A 12,291-nucleotide genomic window follows, 5' to 3' on the forward strand; every position below is an offset into this window, starting at 1 on the left:
GCACAGAAACCAGGGGTTCTGTCTCATCTGGTTCAGTAACACAACATATGAAGCATTATTTGAAGAATGGCTCCTACAAATCAAATGCAGCAATAGGCAATTGTGCTCTTAAAACTTTTTAATAACTTGGTAATTATTTATTAAGATGTAATCATTTATCCAATGTATTCTTGGCTCTGATTACACCACATTCCTGCCAGATGCCAATAACCTTTCACCCCCTTGTTTACCAAGAATCTATCTACCTCTGCGATAAAAATATTCAAGGACTCTGTTCTCACTGCTTTTTCAGGAAGGGAGTTCCAAAGACTTGTGACCCTTTGTGAAAACATTTCACCTCATTGCTGTTTTAAATTGAGGACCCCTGATTTTTAAAACGTGATCCCTAGTTGTATATTCCCTTGGAAGATGAAATATTCAATTCCACATCCAAGACCCTTCAGGACCGTTTGTTTCAATGAAGTGAGCTCTTGCTGTTGTGAACTCCAGCAGATACAAGCTCAGCCTGTCCAACCTTTCCTCATAAGAGAACCTGACCATACCCAGTTCAGGTCATTCTACTAAAATGTGCGTTTCGTCAGCGTGAATTGGTTATAACCCGATTGTCAAATCGTGGACATTATTTGGATAATGCAAGCTTTCTGTTGAATGGCTCTAGCGATTTTGTGTTAGCAATGTTCGACAGTGCAATTTTCAATAGCAGTTTTCCATAGTGTGATTTTCTATAGCATGAGGCCGCAGAGGAACGCAACTGTCGTATTATAGCAGAATGACCTGTATTGGTTTGGTAAACCTTTTCTGAACTGCTTCCATTGCATTCGCACCCTTCCTTAAATAAAGGGACCAACACTGTACACCAGATGTAATCTTACCAATGCCCTGTCTAAGTGAATCATAACCTTTCTTCTTTTGTAACGAGGAAAAACTTTAGCTTTCCTAATTACTTGTTGTACTTGCATTTAATCTTCTGCATGAGGATATCCAAGTCCAATAAGATCTCTTTCAATCTAAGAGATCTGTAATCTCTCATCATTTATGTAATATGCTTTCTTTTAATTCCTTCTGTCAAAGTGGACAATTTCACATTTTCTTACATTTCCTACATTTGGCAAATGTAGGAGTTGTCCATCTATATGTCCATTCACAGGTTATCCTTTATACACAGCACCTATTTCTTCCAAGAACTCTAATAAATTAGGTAAACACAATTTCTCTTTCACAGAACCACGTTGACTGCCTGATTGGCTTAATTTTTTCTAAGTCTTTAATAGTAGATTTTAACTTTTTCCCTGTGACAGATGTTAAGCTAAATGGTCTAAAGTGTCCTGCTTTCTTTCTCACTCTCTTTTGAATAAAGAAGCTAGATTTGGTATTTTCCAATGTATTCAAATCTTCCTTAAATCTAGGGAATTTTTGTAAATTAAAATGAATGCATTAACAATTGCACAAGGGACTTGTCTGAAGATGCTGGCATGAAGTCCATCCACTCTCAGGAACTTATCAGCCCATGGACTATGTAAACACTGTTAATTGTTGTAAAAATCCATCTGGGTCATTAACATCCTTAGGAAAGGGAACCTGCTGTCCTTACCTAGTCTGGCGTACACGTGACTCCAAATTCAGACTCTGAACTGCCCTCTGGACAATTAGGGATGGGCAATGTCAATGACATAAGAACTAGGAGCAGGAGTAGGCCATCATGCCGTCAATAAGATCATGGCAGATCTTATCATGGCCTCAGCTCCACTTACCCATTTGTCTTCCTAATTACTTGTTGTATCTGCAGACCAACCTTCTGTGATTCATGCACAAGAACATCCAGATCCCTCTGCATTGCAGCATGCTGCAACTTTTTAAACCATTCAAGTAATAATGCTTTTTACTGTTACTCCTACCAAAATGGATGACTTCATATTCATTAACATTGTATTCCATCTGCCAGACCTTTTCCCACTCACTCAAAGTATCGATGTTCCTTTGCAAAGTTTCATGGCCCTCTGCACACTTTGCTCTGCCACTCATCTTAGTGTCATCTGCAAACTTTGACACACTACATGGAGTCCCCAACTCCAAATCATTGCCTATATCCTGTGGACGAATTTAAAAAAAACAAGCTCTTGGTCAACCTCTTTGTTTGTATGGTGTCTCTTTATGTCTGAAAACACAACGTTGCCCATTTTGCAGTGAGGCACTATATAATTTCAGGTTGTTATCTGTAAGGTGAATAGATATAAAATCAAATAGGTATATAGCACTGAAAAATGCCCTACAACTCATCGAGTCTATTTGACCTATCTACACTTAACCCACTTTCCAGCGCATGGCCCTTAGATTTGAACATAATGCCATTTCAAGTGCTCATCCACCTACTTTTTAAATGTTGTGAGGTTTTTCTCCTCAGCTACCCTCACAGGCAGTGCATTCCAGATTCCCACCACCCACTGGGTGAAAAAAGGTATCCTTAAATCCTCTCTAAACCTCCTGCCTTTTACCTTAAAATAATGTCCCCTCATTATTCACTCTTCAACGAAGGAGAACAACAGCTTCATATTCACTTCGATTTAGTCTACAACTTGTCAAGAAATGGTTGGAGGTACTGGTTACTACAAAGGCTATGCACCCTGTCAACAGTACTAAAGATGTGTACTCCAGACTTTGCTGCTCTCCTAGCCAACCTATTCCAGTATAACTCCAACACTGGCATTTGCCTGTCAATGTAGAAAATTGCCCAAGTATGTCCTATACACAAAATGCAAGACACATTCAATCCAGCCAATTATTACCAGTCTACTCTCAATCATCAGTAAAATGATCAACAGTGCTATCAAGCAGCACTTACTCAGCAATAAGTTGTGGTTGTTGGAGTCAGTCATTTCAGCTCCAGGACATCTCTGCAGGAGTTCCTCAGGGTTACGTCCAGCATCTTCTGCTGCTTCATCTGCTGCTTTCCTCCATGATAAAGTCAGAAGTGGGGATGTTTGCCAATGATTGCGCAATGTTCACCATTCATGACTTCTTAGACACTGATGCAGCCCATGTTCAAATGCAGCAAGATCTGAACAATATCTGGTCTTGGGCTGAAAAGTGGTAAGTAATATTTGTGCCACACAAATACCAGGCTATGACCTTTTCCGATAAGAAACAATCCAGCTTCTGCCCTTTTACATTGCATACGTTACCATTGTTGATGCTCCACTATAAACATCCTGGGGGTTATTATTAACCAGAAAATCAGTTGGACTTACAATATAAATACAGTGGCTACAAGAGCAGGTCAGAGGCTTGGAACAACTGTGAATAACTCACCTCCTGATTCCCCAAAGCCTTGTATATACAAGGCACACATTAAGAGTATGCTGGAATACTGCCATTTGTCTGGATGGGTGCAGCTCCAACAGCATTCAAGAAGCTTGATACCATCCAGGACAAGCAGCCTGCTTGATTGGCGCCATATTCACAAGCATCCACTCCCTCCACCATTGACGCTAAGTAGCAGCCGTGTGCACTAACTACAAGATGCATTGCAGAAATTCATTAAATATCCTGAGACAGCACTTTGCAAATCCACGACCAATTCCTTCTCGAAAGACAAAAGCAGTGTGTATACATGGGAACACCACCATCTGGAAGTTTACCTTCAAGCCGCTCACCATACTAACTCGGAAATGTATTGCCATCTTCAGTACTTATGGGTCAAAATCCTGAAAGGCCCTCCCTAATGGCATTGTTGGTCCACCTGCAGCACATGGTCTGCAAAGATTCAAGAAGGTTAGGGACAAAACAAATTGCAGATGCTTGAATCCAAAGTAGACAGGCAGGAAGCTGGAAGAACACAACAGGCTAGGTAGCATCAGGAGGTGCTACCTAGGAGGTAGGAGTGAAAGGAACAGGGTGGTCATTATGGGGGACTTTAACTTCCCCAACATTGACTGGAAATGCTATAACTCTAGTACGTCGGATGGACCAGTTTTTGTCCAATGTGTACAGAGGGTTTCCTGACATAGTATGTCGAAGGCTGAGAGGAGGAGAGGCCATACTGGATCTGGTCTGAAAAATGTGTTGCTGGAAAAGCGCAGCAGGTCAGGCAGCATCCAAGGAGCAGAAGAATCGACGTTTCAGGCATAAGCCCCCTCCAGCTTATGCCCGAAACATTGATTCTCCTGCTCCTTGGATGCTGCCTGACCTGCTGCGCTTTTCCAGCAAAACATTTTTCAGCTCTGATCTCCAGCATCTGCGGTCCTCACTTTCTGCCACACTGGATCTGATGCTTGGTAATGAACCAGGCCAGGTGTTTGATTTAGTTGTAGGTGAGCACTTTGGAGAGAGTGACCATAATTCAGTTACGTTTAGTTTAGCGATGGAAAGGGATAGGTACATGCCTCAGGTCAAGAGTTATCGATGGGTATGGGCAATTATAATGCGATTAGACAAGACTTAGGATGCATAGAATGGGGTAGCAAAATTAGGGGATGCAGATAATGGAAATGTGGAGCTGGCTGAAGGAACAAATATTGTGTGTCCTTGATAAGTATGTCCCTGTTAGGCAGGGAGGAAGTGATAAGGTAAGGGAGCCATGGTTTACAACAGAAATTGCATCTCTTATTACAAAGAAGAAGGAGGCTTATTTGTTGATGAGGCAAGATGGTTCAGATGAAGCGATGGAGAGTGACAGATCAGCTAGGAAGGATTTAAAGAGAGAGTTAAGAAGAGCAAAGAGAGGACACGAGCAGTCTTTAGCAAATAGAATGAAGGAGAACCCTAAAGCTTTCTATAGGTATGGGAGGAATAAAAGGATGATAAGACAGAAGTGGGAAGTTGAGTGTGGACGCTGTGGAGATTGGAGAGGTGCTAAACGAACATTTCTCATCGGTTTTCACTCAGGAAAAGGACAATATTGTTGAGGAGAAGAATGAGGTATGAGATATTAGACTAGAAAGGATCGAGGTTAGTTACGAACAGGTATTATCAATTCTAGAAGGAGGGAAAGTAGACAAGTCCCCTGGGCCGGATGGGTTTTATCCGAGGATTCTCTGGGAAGCTAGGGAGGAGATAGCAGAACCTTTGGATTTGATGTTTGAATCGTCATTGTCTATATGTTTAGCATCAGAGGACTGGAGGATTGGAAATGTTGTGCCCTTGTTCAAGAAGGGCAGTAGAGATGATCCAGGTAATTATAGACCAGTGAACCTTACTTTTGTTGTAGGAAAGGTTTTGGAAAGGATTATAAGAGATAAAATTTATAATCATCTGACAAGCAACAATTTGATTTCAGATAGTCAACATGGTTTCGTCAAGGGCAGGACATGTCTCACAACCTCACTGTGTTTTTTTTGAGAAGATGACCAAGCATGTAGATGAGGGTAGGGCAGCTGATGTTGTATACAAGGACTTCAGTAAGTCTTTGATAAGGTTCCACATGGTAGGATGTTGGAGAAAATGCAGAGGCATGGAATTGAGGGTGATTTAGTAGTTTGGATTAGAAATTGGCTTTCTGAAAGAAGGCAGCGAGTGGTGGTTGATGGAAAATATTCAGTCTGGAGCCCAGTTACTAATGGTGTGCCACAAGGATCTGTTTTGGGACCACTGCTCTTTGTCATTTTTGTAAATGACTTAGACGCAGGCATAGGTGGATGGATTAGTAAATTTGCAGATAACAGTAAAGTCGGTGGAGTAGTGGACAGTGTGGAAGAATGTTACAGGTTGCAGGGAGACTTGGATAAACTGCAGAATTGGCCTGAGAGGTGGCAAATGGAGTTCAATTCAGCTAAATGTGAGGTGATGCACTTTGGGAAGAATAACAGGAAGGCAGATTCTTGGTAGTGTGGGTGTGCAGAGGGATCTTGGAATCCATGTACATAGATCCCTGAAAGTTGCCACCCAGGTGGATAGTGCTGTTAAGAAGGTGTGTTAGGCTTCATTCGTAGAGGGATTGAGTTCAGGAGCCGCAATATCATGCTGCAACTATACAAAACGCTAGTGCGGCCACACTTGGAATATTGTGTACAGTTCTGGTCCCCATATTTCGGGAAGGATGTGGAAGCATTGGAAAAGGTGCAGAGGAGATTTACCAGGATGTTGCCTGGTCTGGAGGGAAGATCTTATGAGGAAAGGCTGAGAGACTTGGGTCTGTTCTCATTGGCAAGGAGAAGGCTAAGAGGGGATTTGATAGAGACATACAAAATGATCAGATGATTAGATAGGGTAGACAGTGAAAGTATTTTTCCTCGGATGATGACATCAGCTTGTACGAGGGGGCATAGCTACAAATTGAGGGATGATAGATTTAATACAGATGTCAGAGGCAGGTTCTTTATGCAGAGAGTGGTATGGGCGAGGAATGCCCTACCTGCTAATGTAATCAACTCAGCCACATTAGGGAAATTTAAACAATCCTAAGATAAGCACATGGATGATTCTGGGATAGTGTAGGGGTACGAGCTGAGAATAGTTCACAAGTCGGTGCAACATCGAGGGCCAAAGGGCCTGTTCTGCTGTGTTGTTCTATGTTTGTGTTCTAAGTCCACGTTTTGGGTTAATCCTTCTTCAGGACTGGGGATAGGTGTAGGGGGAGCTGCAGTAAAAGGGAAAGCAGGGGGCAAGGTTGTGAAGTGGGAATAGTGAAGACAGGTAGAGGGTAATACCTAGTTGGTCAATGGGAGGAATTAATCCAGTTGGTGGCAAGGAGTAGTGGAAGGGAGGAGGAGGAGGAACTGGGAAGGGAGTCGGTGAATCGGGAGGGAGGTTATTTCAAATTGGAGAACTCAATGTTGAGTCCTCCAGGCTGTAGGTTGCCCAGGTAGAAGGTAGCTCATCATCAGCTTTGCAATGGCAACTAGGATGGGCAATAAATGCTAGCTAGGTAGCGATGCCATGTCACTTAAGTGAATAAAATAAATCCCTGTCCATGTCGCTGATTATCTTATACATCTTTGTCAGATCTCCACTCAACCTTCTCTGTTTCAAAGAAAACAACCTGAGCTTATCTAGCCTCTCTTCATTGCCAAAGCTGCTCCATCCTACGCAACATCCTGGTGAATTTCCTCTGTACCCCCTCCAGTGTAATCACATCCTTCCTATAGTGTGGGGAGTAGAACTTCACAAGCTATGACCTAACCAAAGTCCTGTACAGCACCAAAATGACTTCCATGCTCTTATAATCTATGCCATGACTGATAAAGGTAAATGTCTTTATGTCTTCTTAACCACCCTATTAATCTGTCCTGCCACCTGCACACCAGCACCCCAAAATCCCTCTCTTTCTCCGAGCTTCCTAGTGTCCTGCCATTCATTGAGAACTCCCTACGACAATATTGGTTTTCAAAGTTTGTGCGAAGATTTGTAGCTCGGGTGCTCGTTGTTGTGGTTCTGTTTGCCGAGCTGGAAGTTTTTGTTGCAAACGTTCGTCCCCTGGCTAGGCGACATCATCAGTGCTTGGGAGCCTCCTGCAAAGCGCTTCTTTGATGTTTCCTCCGGTGTTTATAGTGGTCTGTCCCTGCCGCTTCCGATTGTCAGTTTCAGCTGTCCGCTGTAGTGGTTGGTATATTGGGTCCAGGTCGATGTGTTTGTTGATGGAGTTTGTGGATGAATGCCATGCCTCTAGGAATTCCCTGGCTGTTCTCTGTCTGGCTTGCCCTATGATAGTAGTGTTGTCCCAGTCGAATTCATGTTGCTTGTTGTCTGCGTGTGTGGCTACTAAGGATAGCTGGTCGTGTCGTTTCGTGGCTAGTTGATGTTCATGTATGCGGATTGTTAGCTGTCTTCCTGTTTGTCCTATATAGTGTTTTGTGCAGTCCTTGCATGGTATTTTGTACACTACATTAGTTTTGCTCATGTTGGGTATCGGGTCCTTCGTTCTGGTGAGTTGTTGTCTGAGCGTGGCTGTTGGTTTGTGTGCCGTTATGAGTCCTAGGGGTCGCAGTAGTCTGGCTGTCAGTTCCGAGATGCTCCTGATGTATGGTAGTGTGGCTAGTCCTTTTGGTTGTGGTATGTCCTCGTTCCGTGGTCTTTCTCTTAGGCATCTGTTGATGAAGTTGCGCGGGTATCCGTTTTTGGCGAATACCTTGTATAGGTGTTCCTCTTCTTCTTTTTGCAGTTCTGGTGTACTGTAGTGTGTTGTGGCCCTTTTGAATAGTGTCCTGATGCAGCTTCGTTTGTGTGTTGGGGTGGTTACTTTCATAGTTTAGGACTTGGTCTGCGTGTGTGGCTTTCCTGTATATCCTTGTAGTGAATTCTCCGTTCGGTGTTCTCTGTACCATCACGTCTAGGAATGGGAGTTGGCTATCCTTTTCTTCTTCTCTCGTGAATCGGATTCCTGTGAGTGTGGCGTAGATGATCCGGTGTGTTTTTGCTATTTCTGTGTTTTTAATGATTACAAACGTGTCATCGACATATCTGACCCAGAGTTTGGGTTGAATTTGTGGTAGGACTGTTTGTTCTAACCTTTGCATAACTGCCTCTGCTATGAGTCCCGAGATCGGTGAGCCCATGGGTGTTCAGTTGATTTGTTTGTATATCTGGTTGTTGAATGTGAAGTGTGTTGTGAGGCACAAGTCCAGTAGTTTAAGTATGCCGTCTTTGTTGATAGATTCAGCATCCTGTTTTCTGTTCTGTATGTCCAGTAGGTTGGCTATTGTTTCTCTGGCTAGAGTTTTGTCAATTGCAGTGAACAGTGCCGTCATGTCGAATGATATCATGGTTTCTTCTTTGTCTATGTGTATATTTCTGATGATGTCCAAGAATTCCTGTGTTGATTGTATAGAGTGTCTGGATCCGCTGACCAGGTGTTTCAGTTTCTGTTGTAGTTCTTTGGCCAGTTTGTATGATGGTGTCCCTGGCAGTGATACTATGGGTCTGAATGGGATGTCTGGTTTGTGTACTTTAGGTAATCCTTTAGGTACTTTTGGGTCAGATATGTCGATGACACGTTTGTAATCATTAAAAACACGGAAATAGAAAAAACACACCGGATCATCAACGCCACACTCACAGGAATCCGATTCACGAGAGAAGAAGAAAAGGATAACCTATACAAGGTATTCGCAGGAGGCTCCCAAGCACTGATGATGTCGCCTAGCCAGGGGACGAAACGTTTACAACAAAAACTTCCAGCTCGGCGAACAGAACCACAACAATTATATTGGTTCTCATTTTAAAGAAAAGCAAGTGTAACACTTGAAGTCAAACAACTGATTGGTTAGAATACCAATTTCACTTTAAATTTCACTCCTCAGTAGGGAGGTCAGATGTGATTTCAAGGCTTTCAGCTTTTATTTATGTCCCCCCAGAAGATTAAATAAGTGGAGAGGGAGGCTGACCATTTGAGCATTCCGTGAGCATTCCGTGACCATAACTGGACCTATATCTATGGTATTGGTATTTATTATGGAACATTTAGACACCTGTTTGTTTTTTGTTCACTAAAATGGAATGCATGTTGATAAGAGTTAGTGTTAGATAACATGTTTTCTAAGTCTTGTTTCCTGCAACCAAGTTAACGCTGTGTCCTTTGCTGAATTGCCTTGTCTTCACAGATTGAAACCTTGCCACACCAGCATCCACCTCAGCCACTCTACAACTTTGCAACAGGGAAAGAGTATGTGGTCCGAATCCGAAGCACATATCCCAACATTGGCAATTTCAGCGAATTTAGCAACATTTTAAAAGTGTTCCTTCCAGTGTCACAATCAGTAGAAGGTGAGTTGAGTTTCAAAAACAAACCACGTTGATTAAACCATGAATAAGAAAGACAATCTTGAAATTTCTATTCTAAATGGTATTTTGTATTCTCCAAAATCTATTTGCACGGTGCACTCTTCCTCCAGAGAGCAGGTCAACCTCTCTCCTCCTCAGTTTCCTGGTCTGTAAGACATTTTCAAAAGATGGAGGAAACATCAACTGAGCAAGGCAAGCCTTCTCCCCATTCCCCTGCTGCATGCCAATTTGAGGAATGTGTCTTTAGGATGGGATACTCGAGCACAGTTGGCATGTGTGAAACCGTGCCCTAATGCTTTTCAGCAGTGGGTCAGGCACTGGGAGAAAACAGGGTTTACCTCTGATAGGGATGAAATTAAAACTGATGGTATATCAATCTAGAATTGACTCATTAATGATGTTCATCAGAAAACAGCTGATGTAATGACAGAATCTTGCTTTATAGGGTGAATGGAGGACAGGGCTTCAGGATTGAATCCACTATTTGTATGTTCAGTTATTCTTTACATACAAACAGATGTGTGCTATTATATGTCTGAGGAATCAGGTCAATTGCATTGCCAGTGCATGGTTACAGTACTTTCTGTTGTATTACACTATTGCTAGTGTGTCTCTCTTCTCTATTCCAGTCCCTTTGGAAAGGCCAAGGATAACAGAATGTCGCTCACCAGAACAGGAGACCTTCACGTGCAGGTGGAGTGTTGGAAACTATCAGAATCTGACAGAGCGAAGGCGACTGAGATTCTTTTATACAAAGGGGTGAGTTTTTTGTGCTTCTGATTTTTACAGCCCTGGTAATTTTTGATGTTCAGGAGAATTAGATTAGATTATTTACATTTAGATTAGATTACTTTACTTACAGTGTGGAAACAGGCCCTCCAGCCCAACAAGTTCACACCGACCCGCCGAAGCGCAACCCACCCATACCCCTACAACTAACACTATGGGCAATTTAGCATGGCCAATTCACCTGACCTGCACATCTTTGGACTGTGGGAGGAAACCGGAGCACCCAGAGGAAACCCACGCAGACACGGGGAGAACATGCAAACTCCACACCTGAGGTGGGAATCGAACCCAGGTCTCTGGCGCTATGAGGCAGCAGTGCTAACCACTGTGCCACTGTGTCACCCACAATTAGCTGATTTGTGCATGAGAGAAACATGAAGTTCTGCATTTATTTTGTTCGAAAATTAAAAAATTTAAGGTGCAATAGAAGACTGTTCAGCTCATTGTATTTCTACTAACAGTAAAAGTGCTATTCAAATTCATTAACTTTCCAGTACCTGTTCTGTGGCCCTGGAGGTTAAAGCATCTCAAGTGCACATCCAAATACATTTTAACATTATGAAGGTTTCTGTCTCAATCACCCTTTCAGGAAATAAATACCAGATCCCCACCATTTTCTGGGTGAAAATACTAAATTTCAATCCATTCTTCAATTATTTAGATCATTGGCCCTTGGTTATTGACTTCTCTACTAATGGAAATAGGCCAGTCATCATTTTATACACCTCAAACAAATCACCCCTTAGCTTCCTCTGTTTGAAGGAGAACAACCTCAGCCTCTCCAATCTTTCCTCATCGCTGATATGTCCAGTCTTGGCCACATCATTATAAATCTGCTTTTACCCTCTCGTGTGTGATTACATCCTTCCTGCAACAGTGATCAGAACTATATGCATTATTCTGTCAGTTTTCTGTCAAAGAGTGTGGTGCTGGAAAAGCACAGCCAGTCAGGCAGCATCAGAGGAGCAGGAGAGTCGACATTTTGAGCATAAACTCTTTATCAGGAATGTGGGGTGGGGCTCCCAAGGGGGCTGGGAGATAAATGGCAGGGGAGTGAAGCTGGGGGGAAGGTAGCTAGGAATGCTATAGGTGGATGAAGATGGGGGGTGATGGTGATAGGTTGGATTGGAGGGTGAGTGGATAGTTAGAAGATGGTCAGGTAGGACAATTCAAGAGGGTGGTGCCGAGGTGGGGATAAGGTTTGGGGGGGGGAGGTTAGGATGAGGAAACTGGTGAAATCAACATTGATTCTGTGTGACTGGAGGGTCCCAAGGTGGAAGGTGAGGTGTTCTTTCTCCAGTCTGTCTATTTTCTACCATTTATCATGCATTTCCTTGTCTTACTTCCCCCAGCTTCTGGTGGAGGTGGCAATACAATAATAATGTCACCAAACTAGCGATCCAGAACCTCAGGCTAATGTTCTGAGGACATGGGTTTAAATCCCACAATGGCAGATGGTGATATTTTAATTCAATAAAAATCTGGAGGGAATTCAGTAAAAAGCTGGAAAGGAAAAGCTAGTCTACTGTTGATTGTCGTAAAAACCCTGTGTCTGCCAATATCCTTGAAGCAGGGAAGGAAATCTGCCATCTTTACTTGGTCTGTTCAATGTGTGACTCCAAACCCACAGAAATGTGGTTGACTCTTAGCCACTTTCTGGGCAATTAGGGATGAACAATAAATGCTGGTCTAGCCTGTGCGACCACAATTAACAAATTTATTAAAACAAAAACTTTTCCAGTTTTTAAATGAACTTGCTATTTGTCTGCCTGCCTGATCATTCTGATGATT

At 42.7% G+C, this 12,291-nt stretch overlaps 1 protein-coding gene across 2 annotated transcripts in view; it reads left to right on the top strand.

Moving 5' to 3' along the window:
• ghra (growth hormone receptor a) overlaps positions 1 to 12,291 on the top strand; it is a 220,467-nt gene that overhangs the window by 151,667 nt on the left and 56,509 nt on the right. For both annotated transcript variants that reach the window (XM_043703291.2, XM_043703317.2), the window contains 2 exons: positions 9,531 to 9,693; positions 10,341 to 10,470. In XM_043703291.2, the coding sequence (XP_043559226.1) occupies positions 9,531 to 9,693; positions 10,341 to 10,470 (293 nt within the window). The remainder of the gene's footprint in view (positions 1 to 9,530; positions 9,694 to 10,340; positions 10,471 to 12,291) is intronic.

The sequence above is a fragment of the Chiloscyllium plagiosum genome, unplaced genomic scaffold, assembly GCF_037043375.1.
Source record: "Chiloscyllium plagiosum isolate Xiang-an unplaced genomic scaffold, Cpla_swu_hap1 HiC_scaffold_2, whole genome shotgun sequence".
NCBI classification, from domain to species: Eukaryota; Metazoa; Chordata; class Chondrichthyes; order Orectolobiformes; family Hemiscylliidae; genus Chiloscyllium; species Chiloscyllium plagiosum.